Source organism: Sabethes cyaneus, chromosome 3 (assembly GCF_943734655.1).
Source record: "Sabethes cyaneus chromosome 3, idSabCyanKW18_F2, whole genome shotgun sequence".
NCBI classification, from domain to species: Eukaryota; Metazoa; Arthropoda; class Insecta; order Diptera; family Culicidae; genus Sabethes; species Sabethes cyaneus.
The window spans coordinates 10,764,354-10,791,891 of NC_071355.1; the positions used below are offsets into that span (position 1 = coordinate 10,764,354).

General features: G+C 42.7%; 1 protein-coding gene across 1 annotated transcript in view; it reads right to left on the minus strand.

Moving 5' to 3' along the window:
* Positions 1–27,279, minus strand: part of LOC128741853 (E3 ubiquitin-protein ligase MYLIP-A) — a 29,766-nt gene extending 2,487 nt beyond the window's left edge. Inside the window, exon 1 of the mRNA XM_053837953.1 lies at positions 26,559–27,279. Coding sequence (XP_053693928.1) covers positions 26,559–26,645 — 87 coding nt within the window. The 5' untranslated portion in view covers positions 26,646–27,279. The remainder of the gene's footprint in view (positions 1–26,558) is intronic.
* Positions 27,280–27,538: the final 259 nt, after the last annotated feature.

Sequence of the window (27,538 nt, forward strand, 5' to 3'; positions counted from 1 at the left end):
CGGTCTAAGTCATGGTCAGCCAGCTAGCCAGCCAGCCAGCTAGCATTACTTAATCGCTCTAAATAGGCACAAATGCTCGGGGATGTTTTTCGGCTTCTGGTGGCTTTGACCCCCAGATGATGAGATAATATGAGGCTCGACTGGAAAAGGGGTTTGTTTGAATCGTTTGAATTTGAGTCTTCATTTCACATAGATTTTGCTCGCTGGTGTCATTTTTCTGATGTAAATCAAACATGTAAATTTATTGCTCAGATTAGAAGCTGCTCGATCGGGTTGTTTATAGCTCGGGGACGCGTAACAGCGCTTTCGCACCTGCGCTGCGAGTCTTCGCTAATTTTATCGCAGGTTTCTTTGTTAGCCGTATCAATTCAAGTAGGCGAGTTAATAGTTTTGACGTAAATGTTTGTTTATTGTATCGGTTTGTTTTTTATTTTATCTAAACAATTGTGAAAATGGGGAAAGTAGTATACGCAGCGATGACTATGGTTTTAGTCAAAAACAGTTTTTATAAATCAGTTATTCGGTTGATTTTTTTTATTATTATAGGCAACTAGCTGACCCGACAAACTTCGTATTGCCACAAACTAACCTGCGTTGTACATAAATCATGAATCTCGGATGATCTTTGCCACAATCTCGAGTTTTGCAAGTTTCTGAGGAGTTCAACCTTAGATGATTCATTTTGGCAGTTACGTAACTATGAAAGCATCCCAGGTAACCAATAAGCATTAAGCGGAATGTATCATTTCACGGAAATTTTTTTTGTGGAAAGTACCATTTCGCTATCCTCTCCTTACTCGCTGTCGCTCGTTCCAGGAAACCCAGGTGGACCTAGGAAAACAAATAAACGTAGACAGTAGTGATTTCTTCGACGGCGGGTCGCCGGCAACACTCGCGGCCGTCTCGTCCTGAATGATCTAGTGTTACTATAGACAGTTTTTGTGGTCTTGTTAATGCCTAATGTTTTATGGAAGATTCTCGAATTTCTCGAGTTCGATTAGCTTTTGAGTTTCGCAATTTCTGTTTTATTTGTTTGAGAGTTCATATCCCCCTACCACAGGGGTGAGAGGTCTCTAACTACCATAAAATAAATTCAAGACTCCAAAATCTCCCACATGTCAAATTTGGTTCCATTTGATTGATTAATTCTCGAGTTATAAGGAAATTTGTATTTCATTTCTATAGGAGCCCCCCTCCTAAAGTGGGGAGGAGTCCCAATTCGTCATAGAAAAAAATTTTGTCTCCAAAAACACCCACATGACAAATTTGGATCTATTTGCTTGATTAGTTCTCGAGTTATGAGGAAATTTGTTTTTCATTTGTACAGGAGCCCCCCCTCTTAAAGTGGGGAGGGGTCCTAACTCACCATAGAAAATATTCTTGCCTCCGAAAACCTCCACATGCCAAATTTGGTTCTATTTGCTTGATTAGCTCTCGAGTTAAGAGGAAATTTGTACTTCATTTGTATAGGAACCCCTCCTCCTAAAGTGGGGATAGGTAATAATTCATCATAGAAAATATTCTTGCCTCCAAAAACACCTATATGCCAGATTTGGTTCCATTTGCTTGATTAGTTCTCGAGTTATGAGGAAATTTGGATTTCGTTTGTACAGGAGTCCCCCCTCTTAAAGTGGGGAGGGGTCCCAATTCACCATAGAAAATATTCTTGGCCTCGAAAACCTTCACATGCCAAATTTGGTTCCATTTGATTGATTGAATTCTCGAGTTATGAGGAAATTTGTATTTCATTTCTATAGGAGCCCCCCTCCTAAAGTGGGGAGGGGTCCCTATTCGTCATAGAAAAAAATTTTGTCTCCAAAAACACCCACATGACAAATTTGGATCTATTTGCTTGATTAGTTCTCGAGTTATGAGGAAATTTGTTTTTCATTTGTACAGGACCCCCCCTCTTAAAGTGGGGAGGGGTCCTAATTCACCATAGAAAATATTCTTGCCTCCGAAAACCTCCACATGCCAAATTTGGTTCTATTTGCTTGATTAGCTCTCGAGTTAAGAGGAAATTTGGACTTCATTTGTATAGGAACCCCTCCTCCTAAAGTGGGGATAGGTAATAATTCATCATAGAAAATATTCTTGCCTCCAAAAACACCTATATGCCAGATTTGGTTCCATTTGCTTGATTAGTTCTCGAGTTATGAGGAAATTTGGATTTCGTTTGTACAGAAGTCCCCCCTCTTAAAGTGAGAAGGGGTCCTAATTCACCATAGAAAATATTCTTGCCCTCGAAAACTTTTACATGCCAAATTTGGTTCCATTTGCTTGATTAATTCTCGAGTTATGAGGAAATTTGTATTTTATTTGTATAGGAGCCCCCCCTCCTAAAGTGGGGAGGGGTCCCAATTCATCATAGAAAAAATTTTTGTCTCCAAAAACACCCACATGCCAAATTTGGTTCCATTAGCTTGGTTAGTTCTCGAGTTATGAGGAAATTTGTTTTTCATCTGTGCAAGAGCCCCCCCCTCTTAAAGTGGGGAGGGGTCCTAATTCACCATAGAAAATATTTTTGTCTCCAAAAACCTCCACATGCCAAATTTGGTTCCATTTGCTTGATTAGTTCTCGAGTTATTAGGAAATTTGTATTTCGTTTGTATTGGAGCCCCCCCTCTTAAAGTGGGGATGGGTCCTAATTCACCATAGAAAATATTTTTGCCTCCAAAAACCTCCACATGCCAAATTTGGTTCTATTTGCTTAATTAGTTCTCGAGTTATGAGGAAATTTGTATTTCATTTGTATAGGAGCCCCCCTCTTAAAGTGGGGAGGGGTCCTAATTCGTCATAGAAAAAATTCTTGCCTCCAAAAACACCTACATGCCAAATTTGGTTCCATTTGTTTGATTAGTTCTCGAGTCATGCGGAAATTTGTATTTCGTTTGTATAGGAGCCCCCCTCTTAAAGTTACATGCCAAATTTTGTTCCATTTGCTTGATTAGTTCTCGAGTTATGAGGAAATTTGTATTTCATTTGTATAGGAGCCCCCCTCCTAAAGTGAGGAGGGGTCCCAATTCATCATAGAAAATAATTTTTTCTCCAAAAACACCCACATGCCCAATTTGGTTCCATTTGCTCGATTAGTTCTCGAGTTATGAGGAAATTTGTTTTTCATTTGTACAGGAGCCCCCCCTTTTAAAGTGGGGAGGGGTCCTAATTCACCATAAAAAATATTCTTGCCCTCGAAAACTTTCACATGCCAAATTTGGTTCCATTTGCTTGATTTGTTCTCGACTTATGAGGAAATTTGTATTTCATTTGTATGGAGTCCCCCCTCTTAAAGTGGAGAGGAGTCATAAATCCCCTTTTAAAGAGGGGAGGGGTCCCAATTTACCATAGAATAAATTCTTGTCACCATTGTTGTCTTTTTCTCTATTTGCTTGATTAGTTCTCGAGTTATGCAGAAATATGTGTGTCATTTGGATGGGAGCCCCCCCTCTTAGTTGGGGGAGGGGTCTCTAACCATCACTAAAACCTTTCCTGGCCCCAAAAATTTCTACTTGCAAATTTTCACGGCGATCGGTTCAGTAGTTTTCGATTCTATAAGGAACATACGGACAGACAGACAGACAGACCGACAGACAGAAATTATTTTTTATAGGTATAGATTTTCGCAAACCATAATTTTATGAAATTTTGAACTCGGTAAATAAGCCCGGTTTGTGAATGAAAACCATGTTTGAACCATTGGAACTGGAAGTCATCTATTTTTCCGGAAAATTTTAAGAGAACAACTCGTTTAAAAGAAGTTGATGGAAATTGAGATCCGTCTGAATACAGAATAAGGCTGTGAAACCATGATGTAAGTAATGGAATATAAAGCTACTTCAAGTCCATAACTGACATCCATTTTCGAGAGGAAATTGGTCCTTCTTCTGCGTTTTGTTGCAGTGAAATACTGACACTGACAACTAAGGATGCCCGACGACTGTGCAGTTAAATGCGTCCTTTTATAGTACCCCGCCCACCGGCATCAGGAATAGAGGGGCCCAACGTACTAGCTGAATCGACCAGGTTGAAGCCGACTTGCGTGTATTGAGACCCTCAACGAATTGGCGACGTGTAGACCAGGAGCGAGTACAGAGGAAGAGGAGAGAAATTCTTGATACGGCAAGAGCCATTCCGGCTTTCGGCTGGTAGAAGTAAGAAGTACTTTCCAATAGACATTTGCTCCAAAGAAAGTAAAGAAATAAAACTGTTTTGTAGTATCTCTAGGATGGAAGAAGACGTGAAGACAAACGAATCTTATAATGTCGTGTCCGGTAAACTATAGTTTGACATTATCGATCATACATTTCAGCGCTAGAAAGTCACATATTTGTACCGGTTGTGGTACAATTCCAGAGCCCCGGCGCGGAAATCCAGCAGGTCACGGTATCACAATGCATACAATTTGTTTACGCTGATGGATATAATCAGCGTAGAATTTATTTTCCTCACTACCGACGGCTTATCTGTCACTGCCTTTGCCATTGTCATGCTGCAGCAGGCAGGGCCAGTTATCTTGTGGTCCAATAAAAGTGTTTACATGCTAATAAAGGAAAGCTGCCATAAAATCGGTTAACGTCAATCATTGCTTGCGTGGGCAGACATATTTCTGTACCGTGTGATTGTAGTAGGTACTAAATTTCATTTCTTTTAAGCTCTGAACCCCTTCGGGGTTCAGGTTCGTCCAAACCCGTGGGGTATTCTTAGATAACATGCAACCAACGATTGCTGGTAACAATGCAATGGAAAATGTTGGTTAAGCCAGTTAATACCCGTTGCTACGTTGATTACATTCGAAATTGTTTGAGTCAGTAGCGAATCGTCCAGCGAAATTATCCTATATGCCGAAATGTAGCACAATGCCGAATGCAGAGTATAATTTGAGTGGCTTCTACTATGCTAAGTTGTACTGAGCAAGAACTAAACACTCATTGCCAAAAAAATCAAATGTTACCAAATCAAATCAAATGTTCAGAAGACCTAAAAAACATTTGTCTGAGTATTTTCGCCGAACAAAAATGAGCTAGTGCTCATGGTTACCTCATGGCAACAAAATAATCGCAGTTCAAACTCCATCTACTGATAGTAAACCTCAATAATAATTTACCTGAGTCAGAACGAGGAACTTCAATTGTCAACATGCAGTAAACAGCTCTTTTTTTAGATTGCCCTTCGATAACCATCCAATCAACAACCTTATCACAACCGATAAGGACAACCGAAAACGTAAACAATCGGTTGTAGACGGTTGAACCTTCTACCAGAACGACACAAAGCTCTGAACCGAATCTAGGTACATATAGGTAAGAAGCAAGGCTGAACGTCACTCTAGCATTGAATGAGATTGAGAGGTGAGTGCTGATGAGCAGCAGCTGTTCCGCCGCAGACTTCACGGTCTATGTTGTTTTTTTTCGAAAAACAAGCATAAAATTACCATAACCACACAAACAAGGGGGGTTGACGGTTTTCGAAAAGATGCGTGGTCCAGCACGACTAATATTGATGCTTGACCCGAACAAGGGGCGGAAGATTACATCTCGGACCTGTCGGTTGATGCTCCTACCAGTCAAACAGTAATCGATAACAGGCCGGCTGCTACTCGCTTGTAGACAGAGGCTTGAACGCCACATTCATTGGCGTTCCGTTTCAAGGTTTGGCACAATTTTCCCAACTGTGTTTGCGGACGAGATGATAAATTGAAACCTGTTTTAAGGTTTTATTTTCCTGCAATTCAGTAGAGAGGAAAAAAAAATCGCTGACCGTCTTTCGGCCAATAAAATTAAAATACAAAGCACACATACACATGTTGTTGAACGCCCAAGGAACCGGCTTTGGCTTGCTTGGATGATGATGGATGGATCAGTTTACAGCTCGATGTTTATTTGTCTGTTTGTTTATTTGTTTGTATCGCTTTCCCACTCGCCATCAACTTTGTCTGTCGGACTGTTGGAGTGAGACCTGAACTGAGACGCATGCATATATGCGTGGTAGTATCACCGCCGGATACGTATAAGGTATTTTATTTGCACGGCAAAAGCTAGGGTGGTTGATAACAGATTTCATTTTTTTGCCAACAAACCAGCTTCCTGTCTAGAGAAAAAAGTTGCAGAAATGAAATGTTCGCTTTCAGGATATCAGAAGATTCTTCTAACGGGATACTAGCAGTCATTAACTTTTCATCGTAGAGCCCAATTTCGGAAGCAGTTTTTGGGACCAAAAGCGTGGTTCTGCTTGTAGAAATCCCAACAAACACCGAAGCTGAATTAAAATGCTACTGATTTGGTCACAGCTGATTTAACTGTGAATACAGGTGGTAGACGCTGAATAAATTTAAGCAAAGGGCTCAGTATTCTATAAGTGATTAAGCAGCCAACGAACAAGCTGTAAATCAGCTGCTTCACATAATAGTGTCACAAGCAGATTAAGCGCATCTTCAACCTCTCCGCAACCCGTCAATACTCTCAATACTTGTGCTATACTAGCTGAATAGACGATTTTTCAACTTGATAAACAAACCTCCCAAGAAACATTTATGCGCTGATTAAATATTTTAGCAGTCATTATTATTCAGCCATAGCTGAATATGCATCGAATAAAATTTATGTAAACAATTCTACAATACTTATTCAGCCGAAATTGGAGAACTTATATAACCTATTTTGTTTGAGACAGAAAGAACACTTGTTAAGCAATTATATCGCCCTTTATATAAGCTCTGTGCGCCTTGTTTCCAGCTTGGCGCAAATTGGTTATTTAAAAACGCGCAAAATCCTCTATTAAGCTCCATTGCAGTTTCGAAAGCAGCTATAAGTAAGCCCGAAGCTTGATAAAGTCACCAAATTTACATGCTTAAGAGCTGGAAAAAGGTTTTTATATTTAAAACTAAACCATAGTTCAGCCAAAGGTAGAATAAATTCAGCTATAAAAGCGTTTGATCAGCCTGAAATTGTTACTTGGGTAGCTGCTTTCAAAGCTGCAATGGAGCTTAATAGAGGCTTTTGCGTATTTTTAAATAACCAATTTGCGCAATGCTGTCAATTGTATTTTTAGAACGAGAAATAGTTTCGCAATGCTTTTTCAGTCGCTTAATCAACGTCTCATCAACCTTTATGCAGCCAAAAAATAATCTATTTCGCCTATGACATGCAGGCTTCATCAGTGTCTGTTTTCGAAAAATCTTGTACACTGGATCGCCTTAAACCAACTCGTCAACAGCAAGAGCAATTGCTGTTTACGAGTTGGTTTAACGCGATCCAAGCTGCATGGAGTAAGCACTCAAATGGTGTTTGACCAAGCGATGTTTAAGCTACTTTAAGTTTTTCCAAACCAGCTTTCCTCCAAAGCTGATAACCAACAACCAAGCTTAATTGCGGATTTTTCTGCTAAACAATCCGCTTCTAAACAGCCATAAACATAGAACCGTTTTACGGTTGCTTAAAGGTGTTAAAGTGGCTTTATAAACCAGTAGACGCTTTCATTAGGCTCATAGCTTTCAAACTACTTTAAAGCTGCTTAAGGGTGTTAAAGTGGCTTTACAAACTAATACCAAGCTTTCATTTGGTTCACAGCACACATACTGTTTGATCATAGAGTTTCGCAATTCGACTGGCAGCAAACATATGTCAGTTATCGACATTATCGACTGCTTCAAGTGTAAAGATATTTTTATTGTCTGTCCTGCAGATGCAGATGGGGCGGATCATGCGATGAGTGCTTATGGAGCAGAAGATGGCGGTTCAATTCCCGAAAGATGACGACATGCAATTTTAATTTGCAATTTTAACTATTTCTCGTTCTAAAAATAGAATTGACAGCATTGCGCAAATTGGTTATTTTAAAACACGCAAAAGCCTGTATTAAGCTGCATTGCAGCTTTGAAAGCAGCTACCCAAGTAACAATTCTAGGCTGATCAAACGTTTTTTAACTGAATTTATTCCACCTGTGGCTGAACTATGGTTTAGTATTAGAAATAAAAATCATTTTTCAGTTCTTAAGCATCTAAGTCAAGCTTCGAGCTTGTTAATAGCTGCTTTGAAGCTGCAATGTAGCTTAATAGGCTTTTGCGCGTTTTTAAATAACCAATTTGCGCAAAGCTGGAAATAAGGCGCACAGAGGCGATATAACAGCTTAACAAGTGTTTTTCCGCCTCGAATAAAATATGTTGTACAAGTTCTCCAATTTCGGCTGAATAAGTATTGTACAGTTGTTTACATAAATTTTATTCGATGCATATTCAGCTATGTCTGAATAATTATGGCTGCTAAAATGTTTATTCAGCGCATAAATGTTTCTTGGGATGTATTCACTGCATTATTCTTGCCAATCTCAATACAGCGAATATATTTTCATAGACAAAATTTTTGTTTTAAACAAAAAAAACTGCTTTTAAAATTTACAGAATCGATGGAGACTAATTTCATCTTAAAGTGTAACTTATTATTATTATTATTAGGCCATTGCAAATAATTTCAAGTTTTTGTCACCCCCCCTCCTTGAAAATTGGCTTGAAAAATCGGTGGGCAAAAAAATAATTTGTAGGATATAAGTTAATTTATTTTTCATAAAATCAATTGTCTGTGGGTTCTACAGCCTGAAAAACTCGAAAAATGAGTACGAGTTGAGTTAATGCTTCTAGCACGAAACACAAATGGAAATTCGAATAACGGAATTTCCGAAAATCGGCCGAAAATTTTTTCTTTCGGTTTTGTCTTTTTTCGTAGATTTTTGCATGAAAAATAATAACGTAAATATTAAAAGCAAGAATAGATTTGGTTTTCACGTTTAAACTTTAAGTAAAAATGCCTAAAATCCATTTTTTTTTGCTCGATTAAAAAAATCTTTTTTTTTCGCCCCCCCCCTTCACTGGCCCAACACCGGAAGGACAAAAACTTTATAAAATATTTGTAATGGCCTTATAAATATTTTATTATTTATTAAACATAATTCATCGAACGCTTTGGTCTACATGAATGACTTAAAACTACATAAACTGTCACAAATCACTTAAATTCAGTCGATTTCTTAATACATTTATACTGACATTAAAGCCTAGTATCCAGCTGAAAAGAAAACAGCTCAAGAAAAAATTCTGTTATTTACCGAAGAAATATTGACAACTGCAAGGCAAGCAATTATCTGTCATTTTTTCTTGTGGTAATAATTGCGGCGGATATTATTCCGTAAGGAAAAGTGACGTTTCAATTCACTTGCATGTAAAACTGCGCCATCTGAAAGTGAAACAATATTTCTTGTGAGGTGCATACTTGTAAAGATGTAAGCCATGAATTCATCCCTGTGAAGATTGCACGTAACCGCACAATAATTGCACACTAGTAGTAAAAAGCTCACCGCAACTTACGAACATAGCCACCTGTCGGTTACTAGAAGAGTTACTGTCGCTCGCGCCGATACATACTCACTATTGGCGTCACTCAAATTGGTCATCTCGCTTTGCCCAATGGCTGAGTGATTTAAATCACTGGTGTGCGCTCGAGATTGTTCTTCAAACAATCGCGAATGATGTACAAGAAATAAATCGTACAGGTTGATAGAATTAATCTTTGTCGCGAAATATAATAGCATTTCGATTGCTATTATGCCGAAAATGCTATAAATAAGGGATCCGACCAACTCCATTGCTAATTGAGTGGAGATCTTCAAACTTAACTTTTCTTCCGTATCAAAGTTCGCGATTTTCAAAGGTGCATTTCAAGGTGGTTGACAAAGTCAAGAACTTTGCAAGCAAAATCCACCCGTGCTCAAGGTGAGAAGAAGCTAGAGTAGCGAGATTAGGCCTTATAACTAACTTTTAAAGTTTTAGACCGACTGCTAGGATAGGAGTTACCAAAAAAAGTGACTCGTGCCCGTAAAACTTACAACTAGCAGGTAAGCTGCGTGCTACGGTGAAAATAACTTATCAGGCATACGCATAACAAATGTACACGTTGAACAGGGTTCCCCATTCAACGTGGGGTGTTTATTCCGGCTTGGGCAGAAGACCAATCTGCTAAGCGGACCCATCGAACGCGCTGTCATAAGTCATAGGATTGACTGATCCACTCAGCGCACTCAGAACGTGCTACGGACCGGCGCCTGCCACTCACCCTAAGGTGGCAAACGCTATACGCTCTTCATTTACATCTGGATCAGCTTGACTGCCTGGATCAGCTGATTGATCGCTGCTGCCTGTGTTATCAGGACCGTTCGGCCTGTGCTGTCGAACTGTGTGGAAGAACCAAAACAAAAAACCGCAAGTGCTAGCAAATAAGACTGTTTGCCATTGTTAGCCTTAAGTTGAGTAGCTTTACCCTGTCCCGGGACCAGTAGGCTGATGCGTTCAATAAACAGCCTGTTAGTTTGAAAACCACCTGAAAGATATCGAACTTTTGTTTGTTTTTTTCGAATTAATGAATGGTGAGATCTTTTCTCATTTAGATTCGCGTATAGTCTCGATTCTTTTAGTTCGTTTGTTTTGGAGATTTTGTAGATATTAATTGATCAGTCTGTACGAAGAATTATTGGTTTAACCCCTGTTAGGAAAAGTCAGATGAACGGTGTGATTTAGCCACTTTTAACCCGCCCGTTTTACAGAGTCTCATAGCCGGACTTTCAAAAGCGTCAGCAGCCTCCTAAACCGGAGTGGCGCTTAAGCTGCTGTGCGTTGTGTGCAACACGAACGTTACAAAGAAATCGCAAACGGAAAATCTTTTCTTTAGTATTTCTTAGCCTATCTTTTTGCCCATTTCTTTTCAGGTCGATACTAGGCTTAAAGTCGAATTCGTCAAACACTCGATTAAATACTGAACACATTCTTCTTACAGGTTCGTTCTGCGCGTTTTGGGTTCTATAAAAATATAGTCTAAGAAACGGCCGAAGTCGAAGATTCCTTTCGCCGAAAAAGCTAACGTTAATCTGAGTCAAGATTTGAGCAGCGTCTATTTCAGCTAGCAATAGTTTTCCAACGAGAACAGACAGACTGGCAATGTCACGTCTTTTCGACAGAGTCTTCATGCCAAGCAGCGCTCGTTCAATTCTTATAATCCAAACATCATGGGTTGGACTCCACACTACGGCAGTCGTTTCAAGTGTTGACCGCACAAGTGAGAAGTACAGTGCTCGCAGACAGTACGGATCGTTGAACTTCTTGGAAATTCGAAAGATAAAGCCAAGATTGCGATTAGTCTTCGCTATGATGTTAGAGTAGTGCTCCCTAAATAACAGTTGTGTATTAAGCAAAATTCCAAGGTCCTTGAATGATGAAACTCGTTCAATTACTTCAAATCTTCAATCTTGTACTGCCAATGCAGTGGATGTTTTTTTCGAGTAAAGGAAATTACGGCACATTTTTTCACGCTGATCACCATGCGGTTTGCACTACACCAGTTTGCAAACAAGTCCATTGTCATCCATTGTAACCGCTTGCAGTCTTAGACGGATCTCACCCGCAAGAAAATTTTCAGGTCATCTGCATAGAACAGTCTGCATCCTTCGGGTATTATGCATGCAAACATCGTTGATGAATGAATATGGAGAAGAGCAACGGTCCGAGATTGCTCCCTTGTGGTACACCAGAAAGGTTTCCAAAGCCATTCGATTTATGGTACCCAAGTTTCACACACAGTCGGCGGTTCGCGAGATATGACGCTATCCACTTCACAAAGCTAGTTCTAGTTGGCGTTCCTAGACGATCGATTTTTGCGATTAAAATTTTATGATTGACTCTATCAAATGCTGCTTTCAGATCCGTGTAGATGGCATCAATTTGTGCACCTTCGCTCATGCTTACTAGGCAGTGTGACGTGAACTGTAGTAGGTTTGTAGAAATAGATCTTCCAGGAAAGAAGCCGTGCTGATCGGCTGAGATGTAGGATTTGACTGCTTGCATCAGTTGCTTACTAACTAGCGTTTCTAGCAGTTTTGATCCAGTACTTAGCGAAGTTATGCCACGGTAATTAGCGACGTTTCTCTTTTCCCCCTTTTTGAACACTGGAAACACGATCGAGTTCTTCCAGCGGTCCGGGAGTGTAGATTGGCTCAAAGAACTGTTGTATATGAAACGCAATGGTTCGCATAAAGCACTCGCACACCTTTTCAAGACAAGCGTAGGAATTCCATCAGGCCCTGCAACAGCTGACGATTTAATTCCTTTGATAGCAACATCAACATCTATAGTAGTGAACTGCCCCACACGGAAGTTCAGCACATCAGTAGGCACAGTTCGCAACGCGTTTCTCACTTGGTGATAGCTAACAGTTTCTCCATCAAACACACTCGAAAAATACTTCGCGAATAGATTGCATATACCGTCCACAGAGTCTGCACATTTATCACCAAGAAACATACTCGATGGAAGACCACTTTCATTGCGTTTTTCATTATCGAAACATCATGCTCTGCGTCACAAGCAGCAACATAGAAATCTTCTACTTTGGTTCGCAAACCTCCGGCTTGAGTTCCGGCTTTGTCCGCATGACTCGCAGAACCACTTCGTACGAGTCACCGTAAGCTTTAATTAATAGCGCTTCGGCCTTATTTCCACCTTTAAAAAACTTGCCGGGCCTATTCCTCCTGCTCTTTTCGTTACCATTGTTACCGACCGACGACGACCGCCCCACCCCTGAGTCAGTCATTCGCTATAAATAAGCGTGCGCGCCGCAAGAGAACTGACTCGAATATAAGATGCTGAGAAGTACACATCGGGAACAGCAACCAGTTCAACCAGGAAGAACGTCAGCAGCGACAGCAGCATCTCTTGAGGGTCTTCAAGTAGTCCAATCGAGCCGGAGAACATCATCCGATCGTCGAGTAAGCGAGCCATTCTTGGTGAGGCCCCTGTCCTATATCGGCAACGATTAGCAGGCAGTTAGTAAGACGCGCAGAGATGTGAACCGATCCAGAGATGGCGACCAACATAACATCCGTGATCCGTCCTTTCACAGGCACCCTCGTAGGGTTTCTGTCCCAGCCTGATGCTGTTTTGTTGTACTCCTCGCTCCGCTTCCGATGCGCTGTCGAGACGTGCTAACCAGTGTTGGTAGTTCGCAGGTCATCTCTTCATTTTTACTCCAGCTGCAACATAATTTGTGCAACAACGCTACTGACGGCATTCCAGGTGCTCTCCTCTCGACACATTTCATCCACTATGTTGTTCACGCTCAGGGGTAGCATCTCGCTCCGCACCACGGCAAATCTTAGACAATCGAAGACCACGTGCTGTGGTGTTTCTACCGTCCCTCCTGCATTTCGGACAGACTGGTGTCGCGGAGTACCCGAACCGGTGCACGTATTGCCTGCAGCAACCGTGGCCTGACAGAAACTAGGTTTCTGTTTGGCATTCAGCTTGCCCACTAACACCCTCTGTTATGCATGTTGTGGAGTAACTTAAATTTGTCGGGTTTTATACTGTGGGGATTTCGCATTTGTACGGTTTTATGTATGTATGTATGTATGTATGGGGGTAGCCACCATCACCTCAAGGGTTTTCCATTGTATGCAAGTAGAATTACTGCAGAATCGAATTTATCTAACTAGCAACTTTTATGTCAATGCTGTTCGTGAAGGACCAAAACTTCCAGTCTTCAGCATAGGCTTCCGGTTTCTAGATACATAACTTCGCCGTGCAAACTTATCTTGCATGATGATTTGTGTGCTAGAAGGGCGCGTCCAAATCCTCTCCGACCTTATATGACTTGGGCTGGTTACCACATCCCTCATACAGTCTTCGATTCATTCGATACCCTGATTCTCCTTCCCCTTTACGATAATGATGGCATATGGCAATGTAATAAAATATGTTTGGTGTATACACACATATGAAAGTATATGGACAAAAATAGAACAACCGCATCAGCAGTCCTTTGAATGGAATAGAGTTGCATTATTCGATTTTAAATGAGTGCTTGCATTATTAATTCAATCTTTTCTTCCGGTATCCATGAGCATTATTTAAACTATTTTCGACCCGAGCTTTCACTGTACAATAGGAGGTGCTTGCTTCATGAGCTAAAACGAAACAAATAATTAAAATAACTCATGTTAAGCTTACCTACTAACAAGGTCGTGTGGATCAGCCGTCATCCAAACCCGCAGTTTTGAGATCAGACAGCCTCCTAGCTTGGCTACTCGAAAGAGCATTACCGGGTAAGGCCACGTGGAGGCGTTAGGTAGGGGCTTGGGATGGCTGGAGCTATGTTAGACGCTTCCGCTTCATTTGCCTTCCCCATTTCATACCCATTTCGCATTTGTACGGTTTTATATTCAAAAACTCAAGTGCTCAAATAAGTGACCCTTACGTGGACGATGGAATTACGAACTTTTCCGCAGTTTTGACGTTCCCCTTGTGTTACTGCAATCAAAAATTTAGCAGTTTTTGTAAATTTTGTAATGCGAGTATAAATTTATCTGGGAGTGCAAGCTGTTTCATAGTGGCAAACTTCGTACTAACCAAAACATTCTCATATTTCAGTCGGTTATGAGGCATAAAGAAGCAAAGTCATTGGGCTAAGTATTCCATATTTGAAATTTTTTTTATCACAAATGGAACTTGAGGTGGCTGCACCGCATATTTTGGCAAAGCAACTATTTTGTCAACCTGCTCCGTAGAAGACCACCCCAGCTGAGCTGACTGTATAGAGTAATTTTCTTACTCACCAATTCACAGCTGACAGATGTGTGTTTGCGCGCGCACGCGTGTGTGATGGTTGTTGGTGGCAAAACTATGCGGAGTCGTTCGCTCAGCGAAAAATGGCAGAAAACCACACAACGACGCGAAACTAGCTTTTTCCAATACTATAATGCACATGCAGAAACAGAAAGAAAAAAAAAACACACGCCGAATGGACTTTGGACCGACCGCCGAATAGTGTAGAGAAGATGGACTTTGGACTGGCCGACTGCACATACACTCTCGGTCGCTCGTTCGCTATAGCTAGTTTTTTCAGGCGCTGAAACAAAAGTGCCGCAAAATTTCCGCTCGTGCTGTTTGTTGGTTGCCGGGTTGTTGTTGCGGCGGAATACCTTTGGAGTGTATTCCACCGCTACGCCGCCGGCACAATGACTTACGACAAGGGCTAGTAGTTGCCTGGTGCGAGACCGATCATGGCTAAGTAATTTTTTCGTACGTGATCGAAGTCAGGTTGATGATATCATCAATGGAACAACGCGTTCTGCATAGAGTGTACTCCCCCTCGGCATTCCCTTTCAGTGGTCGGACCGACAATAATTACGGTCCAACTAGATCGACACTTGGAGCACGTGCCAGATGACATGAATCGAGTGATCACGGGGACAAAGTCCGACGCTGCAGCGGCCGGACAGTAATCGATATTATCACGCTTAACTGGTACACAGTTCAGCGCAAAGGTTTAAGTGCAAATGCTTCAATCAGCAGCCGCCCGTTTGATATCGCAATTGCATGACCGCCGTGAATGGAAAAGCGGAAGCTCGCAGTTCAACCGCCGAGTCAACTCAACAATCCGTCAGCCGCCGCCCGTCAGGATCAAAGGTTTCTACGACTACTGCCGGCGTTTCGATGAGTGTATTAACTCCGGTGCATGCAGTCGTAGGCTATTTTTAACAACAACGACGGCTCTGCTGCCCTGCTGCAGCTGATATCAACCAGCAGCAATTAAGTGGTTCAATTAATTGATAACCTCGGAACAGGATCACCTACTCACACCGCTTCTGCGCCTAATGGGCCAATTAGCCGAGATAGGGCAGGCGGGTTTTGACGTACGGAATGGAAATAATGCGCGCAAATTGAAATTTGCTTCCTAGCAGGGTTTTGCACTATGTAATTTCGATTTTCTCATTAGACCGTTTTTCCAGTAACCTACGGTTTATAAGATCCAAAAAGTAAACTATTATGTAAGCAGGGTACAGTACAGAACAGGTTGCCAAGTGGATTTGAACAGACCAAAAAAGGAACGATCATCGCCGGCTAATGAGGGTGCTAATGGTCGTCGGGCGTCGTGACGGTGGACCGGTTTTTTCTTCTTTTGATGGATGCCTCAACAACCAGCGGTTACCATGGTTTCGGTGTTCTGCTGAACTAACCGTTCACCCAATTTAATTCGCACTCACATTTTATTTTGGCGAATCAAACAAACTGACTGCGTAGTATGTAGGTATATTTGGTTCAAATCAACATTTTGTGTTCTTTATCATTGCAACTTCTTTTATAACCTCGTTGGTGGCAACCGTCGAGTGTCGAGGTGGCGAAACGTGATAAATTGCCTGCCGCCGTATTATTTCGTTATTATTGTTGCCATTCTGTGGCGTTTGTGGCTGTATGCGTCTGCGTATGGGATGGGTGGCAATAAATGTCGCGCTTGCGATGCGCGAACGCGTGTGCCGGCGACAGAGGAACGGCGCGAACGGACCAGACAGGCAGATTTTTTCTTTGTTTACCTACTTTTGAGGCTAGGTTCGGTTCGGATTCGCAAATTTGAGTAAGTATATTATTCTGCGACTATCGAACCTTATTGCGTCGTAGAATTAACGTGATGCCACGTGTGGTGTGAGGCGAATTCCGTTTCAGTCAGTCGCATAACATAGTTACGAACGACGCAGTTCGTCCTGAGGGGAAGATTAATGGCTACAGTTTGGTTCCATTCTCAGCTCAAAAGTGTGTCTTCGCCTCGCCCGCAAATGGCTGCCGTTGCTCGCGGCGAAGGCAAATGCGAAACTCAAATTAATACTTTGCGAGCGATAACTACTCAAACAAGTTAGTGGTCACCACTCTGTCAGCAGCAGAAAAAAACGGGACAACCGTTTGGGGTTCGAGGTCGGTTCGTTTCGCTTATTTTACGATTCACACTTTTTTCGCGACCATCCATCGCAGTGTTCCTGATATCATTTGCTATGTATTAGAATGTGTTTACATTTGATGAAAATTGAATCGAGGGGAAATCGGCAGCCCCCTGTTGTTGCACCAGCCGCGCTCGCGCATCAGGGTTTGAAAGGTTAAATTTGGTTTCATTTGTTTGCTAGCATAAATTAAGTTGTGCTGTGCTGGTTAGCTTTCACCGCTGCACGAATGACTCAACAACTGGTTTGTTTTGTTTTATGAAATAAGAATATTTGCTAAATGATGATGATGACACGTTTTTTTCTGGTTTATTTTTGGTTATAAAATTTTCCTTCCCTAGACTTTTCCAAATAGATTGGTGTGATGATCACCAAAATTCACGGCAAAAGAAAGAAATAATCTAGGCAACACAATACGATCAAAGTAACCTCCTACCGTGAACAGAAGTGTAATTGTCGACGTCAAAATATCTCAAAACAGGAAAGCATTTGTACTCTCAGATTTATGTGTGTGAATTTAACCGCTTAGCCAAAGGATTTCAAGAGATCGTGACATCCCGTCGTGTGTTGTAAGTACATACGCTGGTAACTAGTACAAATCTTAACTTTATACTTTTCGTTCTTATCACAAATTGTAAGAACGAAAATATAGTGTCCACTACTCTGCGGTCAAAAAAGCGCTGATGTTCAAGGGAAACGACCGACGAGCTCGGTATGAACAAAACTTTATCAATCGACTCAGTTGTGGGTTACCGCCGGTCTCCAATTCCTCAGACACCGTGTACTTTCCGCCAGATATCGCTCCACCTGGTCTAACCATCTTGCTAGCTGCGCCCCTAGTCGTGTTGTTCCTATTGGATTTGAAGCAAACACCAGGGAATTTTGCAGGGAAATTGTCCGGCATTTTTGCAACATGCCCTGCCCATCGTATGCGTCCAGCTTTAGCCACCTAAGTTTGCAAAAGAGCTGTTCATCCTCCGCCTCCATATTCCGTTCGCCTGTATGCCGCCGAAGATCGTTCTTAGCACACGTCTTTCGAGAATTGTAAGCACTCGTAGGTCCTCCTCCAGTTTTGTCCACGTATGTACTTTGTTTGAGACGTTTTTACCTTTTACCCAATCTTTTTCGTCTCACGCTTTAGTCTGGTGTACGGTTTTGCCCCTGCCATAGCTGTTCCAGCGATAACATCCATGTCATTGGGAAAGTAAACGAATTGACCAGATTTGTTGATCGTTCCCTACGTGTTGATATCTGTTCGGTTCATAACACCTTGAAGCGCTACGTTCAACAGTAGGCATGAGAGACCATTACCTTGAGCCATGTGTGCGATTTGAATGAACTCGACAATCCACCTGAAACCTGAATATAGCACCTTGTAGCATCCATCATAGATTCAGTCCGTCTGATCAGCTTCCTGGGGAAGCCTTTCTCGTCCATGATTTTCCATAGCTCTTATCGGTCGATGGTATCATATGCAGCGTGGAAGTCAACAAACAAATGGTGCGTGGCAATTCTGTATTCACGGCGTTTTGGGAGGATCTGCCACACTATAAATATTTGTTCCGCTGTTGACCGTTCGATAAACCGGCTTGATAAATTTCCACAAATCTGTTCGCAATTGGTGATAGTCGGCGAAAAATGGTTTGGGACAGCATAGTTCTCACAGTCCAACTTATCGCCCTTTTTGTAGCTCGGGCAGATAACCCCATCTTTTCACTCCTCCGGTAGCTGTTCTTCTTCTTCAGCATAGAGCCGGGGTGGCTCGTGCTGTTTCAAGCATTCGTCTCCATTCAACTCGGTCTTGGGTCACTCGTCGCCAATTTCCTAGTCGTCTCAGAAGTCGCAAATCACTTTCGACCTGGTCGAGCCATCGTGCACTTTGGGTCCTCCTGTTCCTGGTGCCGGTGGAGTTGTTGAAGAGGACTATTTTCGTCGCACTATCGTCCGGCATCCTTACGACGTGTCCGGGCCACCGTAGCCTGCTAGCTTTCGCTAGATGTACGATGGGTGTCTCCCCAAGCAGTGCCTGTAGCTCGTGATTCATGCGCCTCCGCCACTCACCGCTTTCAGTTTGTACTCCGCCAAATATCGTCCGCAGCACTTTTCGCTCGAACACGGCAAGGGCGCCTATGTTCTCCGTGAGCAGCGTCACGGCTTTATTTTTTCTTTATTTTCATTATTTTACAATTCATCTGACTGGTCAGTCTTAATGAACTACGCTATAATAAGCTAGAGCTTGTAATCATTCGCTTAAATTTATGCAAAGGTTCACCAAATTCGAAATATTGTTCAACACGACCAAATTCAGTACGGTGAAAGCGGTTGGTCAGCAGTGATAATGGTCGCAGAGTCCTTTGTACTGCGCGAAAATTCACCAGCGATAGTAATTGCGGCGAGTCAATCTCGCCGTGTAACAGTTTTGCCACAAATAAAGCTTGTTGGATGTTCCAACGACGTTCTAAGGTAGACGGAGGAAGATTTTCCGGGTCACGCCAAGGCAAACTACGCAGGGTCAATCTTGTGCACCTCCCCTGCACTCGTTCAATTCGAAGGTTCCAATAGAGTCGATGCGGAGTCCAAATTAGGCACGCATTTTCGAGAGGGGGACGAAATAAGGCGCAATACAGGGCTTTAAGGCAATGCGGGTCTTTAAAATCTCGTCTAATTTTTGCAATAAATCCCAACTGGCGAGTTGCTTTTGAGATCATCGTTGTACCGTGGTGAAACTTAGTTTCGGATCGAGAATCACACCAATCATTCACATCACATCATTCACATGCTCAACCCTTTTTAGTATCTGGTCGTCAATTTTGTAGTCGAAAACTATAGGCGATTTTATTTGGTGAGACGTCAAAATCTCGTATTTAGAAACGCTGACAGTCATGTTATTCACTTTGCACCAATTTACAAATGTGTCCAAGAGAAGTTGAAGGCAATAACAATCCGCGATGTAACAAATCGTCAAGTAGATTTTAAAATCATCAGCATAAACCAGTCTACATCCTATTTCAAGGGCAGAAGCAGCGCCATTAAAGAATAGAATGAATAAAAAATAGTCCTAAGTTATTACCTTGTGGGACACCACTTTGATTCGTAAATGGGGACGATACCTTCGAGCCAAGTTTCACTTGTAAAACTGTCGCACAAATACGTGCGTAACCATGTAACAAACTGTTGCGAAATACTTAGTCGTAATATTTTATCAGCAATATGTGATGATTGATGCGATCAAGTCCATAAAGAACTACCGGTCTAATAAGGGTTTTGTACATTGTTAGCTTCGTGCGGTGGCGTATGCTTCCTGATCGTAACGTTTTACGAAGGGCAAAGTAGGCCCGATTTCCCGATTGGATGCGCCGCTGGATCTCCTTACTACACTCCAAATATTCTGAATGAATTCTGAATTCTGAAATATGAAATTCCATTTGATTATCATGAGCCGCATATAAACACAATCCTCCCAGAAATACATATAAAAATTAAACGCGTATGAATAGTATGTGCAAATTTTTCACGTGCACATAAATGATAACTGTTTGGCACATAAAGATAATTTACTGGGAACCTTGCAAAAATCTATATGTGGGACACACAGAAACTATACGAAAAGTTTTCTCAGTGTAGTGTTGTGGTCCGCGGTCGCCAGCGATCCCAAATACACGAACTCCTCTACCACTTCAAGTTCGTCGCCGTCAACAGTTACCGTCCATGGGGAAACGCGCGTTTGTTTCCCTTGAGCCTCTTCCTTTCATGTATTTGGTCTTCAACGCATTTATTTTTAGCCCAATTCTCCTAGACTACGCTTTCAGTCTGGCGTAGATTGCCTCCGCCGTCGCAAAGTTCCTGGCTAAGATATCGAAGTCATCTGCAAAGATTAAGATGACGTGCTGATTTCATATATCCGCTTGCCCCATTTTACCCCATGGGCTTGTGAAGCCATGGAAATTTAAAGCTTTGAGTATGCGATAACTCAGCAAGTAAAGGTACAAGAGGTTTGCGGTCTTCTGCAAAAACGTGTATTTTGAGAGCTTCGATAATTGCCTAGAACATTGTATTCTTGTAAAATGCAACTAACAAAAGCTAAGCATGAAAAACCAATTTTTAAAGAAGTTTTATAGAATATGCCCTATAGTTCAGCGCTCGATAAAGATAGAAATTTTATTTCTTCAGCATAGTTGCTTGTTTTTACAATATTTGCAATTTTGCCGAAGAAACCATGTCTATATTTTCGGACACAAAAAAGTTATTTTTTTATTTTCATTATAGTAAGCGATGACTAAGTTTAGATTCGATGCTGGTCATTTCCCACGACCCACGACGATTTCCCACGACGATTTTGCATAAAAATCAATACCGGCTGTGATTTACGTTCATTTTGGAAGTGTTATTGAAGATTTTTGTTATGTTTTTGTTATATGAGCAATCTGCTCTTTCAAACTTCAAAATTCGTCGAACCATTTTTTCAAAAATTGGCTTAGAGGTTTAGGATGGCTAGGAGGATTTGCTGTTGGAATGACCTATTATATTTTTCAATAACGGTACTTTGAACACCGTGATTTATCTTTAAGCCAATCTTCTCTGCTTCACGCTTTAGTCTGATATCTGTTCAGCCACGGCCACAGATGTTCTGTGGCTGATAAGATTCATGTCATCGGCAAAGCAAACGAATTGGGAAACGAGAGGCCATCACCTTGACGAAGCCCTCTGTGCGATTCGAATGAACTCGACAATCCACCTGAACATAGCAAAGCACTTTGTAGCATCCATCATAGATTCAGTCAGTTTGATCAGCTTCCTGGGAAAGCCGTTCTCGCCCATGATTTTCCATAGCTCTTTCCGGTCGATGGTATCATATGCAGCTTCAAAGTCAGCGAACTAATGGTGTACGGAAATTCTGTATTCACGGCCTTTTTGAAGCATCAGCCGCAATGTAAATATTTGACCAATTTGATTGTTGATCGTACTTCAATAAAACCGGCTTGACAAATTTCCACAAATCGGTTCGCAATTGATGATAGTCGGCGAAAAATGATTTGGGACAGCACTTTGCAGGCGGTATTGAGAACGGTGATCGCTGGATAGCTCTCACAGTTCAACTTGTCGCCCTTTTTGTGGCTCGGGCAGATAACCCCATGTTTTCACTCCTCCGGTAGCTGTTCCGTATCCCAAATTCTCGCCATTAGCCGGTGTATTCAAACAGCTAGCTTTTCTAGTCTCATTTTAGTAAGCTCCGCTCCGACACCATCTTTCCCAGCTGATTTATTGTTCTTTAGCTGCATGATGACCTCTTTAACTTCGTCTATCGTTGGGGCTGGCACCTCTTCCCTGTTTGTTGCAACGTTGAAATCGCTTTCCCCGTCCCAGTTATGGTTCTCCGCCTGGGAGGAGGACCATTCAGGTGGTCATCGAAGTGCTGCTTTCACCTATCAGGCACCTCGTTGATCGTCCGTCAAAATACTGCCATTCTTATCCCGACACATTTTGGATTGCGGCACGAAGTCTTTACGAGATACGTTCAGTTTCTGGTAGAACCTTTGTGTTTCATGAAAAACATGCAGCCGCTGCATATTGCTGCCTTTCCAGGTAGCTTCCTCCCAAAAGATTTGGTTTCGCTGCATCTTCTACTGTCTGTGTTTTTCCACGTCCTGGCGTGTGGCACTGCGCATCTTTCTTCCTACAGTCATCGTCAAGCCAGTGGTTCCGCTGATTCCTTGTCACGTACCCTATGGAGCTCTTCGTTACACTGCCGATGGCAGTTTTGATGGTGCTCCCAACAGTCCTCGAGAGGGGCTTCGTCTAGCTTGTCCTCTTCCGGCAGCGCAGCTTCGAGTGAAGTCTAAGAAATGCCGACAGTCGATGCAAACGTGGTCGATCTGTGATTCTGTCTGATTTGATGACCTCCAGGTGTACTTGTGCAGCAGTCTATGCTGGAAGATGGTACTATGTATGGCCATGTTCTTGAAGGCGGCAAAGTTGATAAGTCGTCGGCTCATTTCGTTGGTCAGCGAGTGTGTGTTGAACCTTTCAATCACCGGTTTGTATTTCTCTTCCTGGGCGCTACAACTTCAATTACAATTTCTCCAGGTGGTCATCGGTATTTCTACGGTAAGGGCTGTACACGTTCCCGATGCTTATGTTCAAGAACCGGCCCTTAATTCTTAACCTGCACATTCGAGTATTGATTGGCCACCACCTATTCACCTATTTCCACATCTCGCCCATCATCTCTGAACGTACGTACCGTTGAACTCTTCCAACACACCTCCTGAGCAGTGCTACGACTTCGAACTTGTGGTTCTTTAATACGTCGGAGAGCATTCGAGTGTTCCCTTGCAAGCTGAGAGATCGGGAGTTCCACGTCGTCGTCGCGGGGATCTATACCGATTGTTCCAGTTCGAACTTCTTTGCTTATTAGTTTTTCGTGATGGCGGTTTGAGAAACAAAGAACTGCGGATAGGCCAAATGCCCCATTCTGTAATTGATTTAATCTATTTTATAAGGGGGGCTTAGGGGTACAGTATCGTCTTCAACATTTTCGCTGATTGAACGTGATTTAATTTATTCAACTGCATGATCAGTTTATGTTGAAACAGACAACGTGTCGTCTACTCCCGTAGATGTACCTACAAGAGTAATGATTTCAATTGGAAAATTGTGTTGCACAAACCAACCGAGCGACCAGTCGACCGACCGACCAACCGGATGTAAAATAACGACATCAGCACGCCGATCTGGTTTCGCGTCATTCCGACACTCAAACGGCAAATGTGCCAGAGAACCTAGATCGCTGCCACTGGAGGTGATATACTGTCACGTTCCGTAGGTACGGGGAAGTTTCCTAGAAAAGGGTTAATGACATGATTTGTAGTACATTTACAGAGACATTCATAGCACCTCCGTTTTAGGCCGTCGTTTTATGGTCTTTCCAACGGCAGCGCCGTAGAGAGCTCTAGAGTGGAAATTATAATGACACTGTGACAGGTGCCTATTTAAATGCGGAAGCGTCACACGACTCCAAAGAAACTAATTAAAATTACTATTTTTAACCCTCACTCAACATGACATTCTACCAATTACAGCTTTGATCTTTCCCAAATGAAATCAGCTTGGCCAACAAACAAACGCGAACGCGCTCTGTGGCACAAATTACTACCGGCTTAGCGATATTAAAAAATCCTCGCCTTCGTTGCCGCTGCCGACCGAGCAGAAAACAAGCAGCAAAACTCGCGCGGTCCGTACAACAGTATAGTGAAACCCGCGTATACAGTTTCAGATACAAGCGAACGGCTCGCTTCGGTTCGGTCCGGTGTGGAAGAAGAGTTGGACTTTGATCGCTAGGTATGCGATCACTCGCTTGCCATGTGCTCTCGCAGTGCCGCGACTGCACATTTGCCATAGCTCCCAACTCAGCTGTGAGTGAGACAGGCAAAAAGTAGCAAAACAAATAAAACTACTATTTTTCTCGGCTTCCGTGCCGCCGCTGCCACCGACGCCGCCATCAACCGGTTTACGAGTCCTATAGGCCCTAGCTAGGCCGTGTGCGAATGCTGGCTGACCGCTTAAGCGGCGCTTGTTTTCGATTTTACCATATTTTTATCGAACTGCATCCGCGCTAACTTTGCGGGCTTTGCTTGTAGATCCCCGCGCTCGTCGATTTGTGGATTATGATAATGTAGTTTTTATGATCATCTCGAATTGTTGGTTAACTGGTTTGACTTGTTTTTGTTTGCTAGCGGGAATCTTTCCCTAGCATGATTGAGCCGGGTTTGTACAATTTCGGGAACATTCATTGAACTGTCTAGAGGGATGAACTTTGTTTGAATTCATTTCGCAATAGCTGACATTTAGATTGCTGTTCTCAGTAGGCGATTCAACGTTTACATTATCACGTGTGAAGTTGTTGGACAACCGATCATAAATTTCAGTTTAATTGCAAACCAGTGTTTCGAACAACTTATTAAACCCAATCGGAACAACTGCCACACATCTGCAGGCTGTCGGGGTCAGCGTAAATTGTAGCCCGCTTCGGCGGTTGCATTTGCGTACGTGCCCGAGATCAAGTAGCTAGGGGTCTACCTATGTTTGTACGAATCGAGTGCAACATCGCAGCACGTTATTAATTATACGGTGCAAAAGCACCGCCGCAGCACCGCTGCGCTGCGGTGCATTGCTGCGGAGAGGGATATCTAGTGCAGCTGGAATTTCCTGATGGGGAAGCAGAAAAAAAATTGTCATCAAGGCTGTGCTTAACCAGCAACCGCTTCTTCGATGTTGAAATACGGACAGATTATAGGCTTTAGTTTCTACCGATTCGCTGGGAAAACCAGGAACCGATAACGACCACGATAAAAAAAAAGGTTCGAATTCCAATTCAATATCTCATGGTTATAGCTTCCGAATTTGGCCTTCCGGCGAACGTGTCACCCGGATTAGGGCTTACACGCGACTCATGCTCGGGCAGCTATATGTGAGAAACCGGGGTTTTACCAACCGAATGTGTGCCCCAATTAAGCCACTTAATCCCAGCCGATTCCAGAATGTAGGTACATACTGAAATAAGCAATTTTTTCCATCTGTCACGCTGACTAAAGCGCTACAAACTTCGGGTCGATAAGCGCTGGATGACAAGTGTGGCAAGTACACACGAATCCGCCTACTATGTGGTTTGCACTAGCGATCTCGTTTAAGTTGGACTTTGAACGAGGGTATTGTTATACCTTACTGAGCACGCTTAGTACTCGTGCAAGGCAGTGTATAGTTTGAGGCGATGCGATAGCCTAGCTAAGTGGAAATCGTTTACCGCTGCAGTAGCAGTCCAAGTTTGTGAATGGGCGGTTTTTTGTTTGTTTATTTTCAACATAAACTGTCCCACTAATTTATGTGGGTACTTTCCATCGGACTGCATGAAAATCATTTCTCGTTAAAAGGCTTATTTGAAGGCTCAAAATTGTAGTAAAGTCAACCCTGAACTTTCACGGTAAAGACGTTCGAAATTTTCCCTTATTAGGAAGGGTCGCAAACAAGGTGGCTGTCCCATTTTCGGTATGTAATTGCATAACACAAATCGTACAGGAAAAAAAGAACTCTTGATGAGCAAAATGATGCAAGCTTACTTACTTGAGACTTGTGCGGTCAATCTGCCGTACAGTAGGGTACACAGCTGTGGCGAGATAAAAATAACGTAATGTTGTAAACGCGCTTGGAAACAGATTGTCACGCCGCAGCCTCATGGCAGGGCATGCCGCTGTTTTCGGGACGAGTCAGTGTACGCTAATGGGATTGACTTGTTGACTTTCGGACTGCGTCCGACGAACGAAAACACTCAAAAGCTTTTGTAGGTTAGATAGAAACCAATCCGTCGATTTGTCACCGGTTGGGTGCCGCACCGCACACGCACCGGTCGTCGGCTCGGTACTAATAATAGTGATCTATCAGAGCGATCGATATTTGCTGCGCTTAAAGAAAAAGACAGAAAGAAACAACCCCAACCGTATGCAACGTTGGCTGCAGAACAAGGAAAGAATAATAACAATTTGTTTACATCGACAGGCGCTTGTACTGCTAGTGAGTGAGACTAAAGTCACTACCTTCCTTGGCTTGGCTAGTTAGCAAGTTGCAATTTTTCATTGGCAGCACAGACTAGCTGGCGTCGAACGGCCAGACAGCACTTGTTAGATTGCGCCACCGGGTATTTTGCTACAACATTTGTTTGTCTAAACTCTACTAGAGGTTCAAAGGTCACCAGCTAACTCACCTTTTCCAGACAGTCCTGACTGTTTCGCTTAGGATCGCACTGAACGGCCGACGTCGTGCCGTTGGGCAAGTTAATCAAGCACCACATCGTGTAAATTTCTCCCCTGGAAGCTGGAACCAACGCACAATCGTATCCGAATAACCTCAGCTACCCTCTGCTTATCAGACACCAATCGTCCAGGTAAGACTGGAGCTTGTTTGTCACTCGCTGACTGAACCTTTATCGTGCAGTTATGTTTATTATTACCACACAAAAGCCTTATCACTCTCCTCGACCGGGTTTTCCTTTATTCACTCGAGATCAACCGCAAAATGAAAGCTGGTTAGCAATATTTTTCTCAGATTTCGCTGCAATGTCTGGGGCCTCCTGGGTTGGACTACAGTCGTCGACAGCCTACTTAGGTGACACTTTGCACTGACACCCATTTATTTAGCAGAGCACCCCCACTTTACGTGTTACGCAAATAAAATTGCTCTTCTCTTATCTTCACTTCTTTGTGTCCTATAAAACCGATAGCACTCTTGTTTGTTCAGATTAAATTCGGAGTAAAAAAAAACGTAGAAAATATCACTTATTACCATCAACAATAATAGTTAGTTGGGCACCGATTGAACAAAAAGCCGACTAACTCACAAAACCGTACTTCCATACTCGACGGCGTCGAGGTAAAGATTGGCGTTCAGCTGTTTGGCGACGCACGAATTTCAATGCTTTGTTGTTGCTACTGCTAGTGGAAAACCAGAATGCCTTCGCTCTCCGCTTTGTGTTGTCTGCTTGAATGGATGGGTGGTACGTCGGTCAATGAAGATTGTGGCGCCGTCGTGTGTGTGAATGAAAAACGTTCGCGTTTGCGGCTGCATGCCGTATATATACTGCTGTTCGCGGTGAATGGATCTTTCGCAAACGGTTGCGGCCGGCTGTAGGCTGTGCGCGACATCTAGCGATCAGTAGATTGTTAGGGTGCTGCATAATGCCATGGT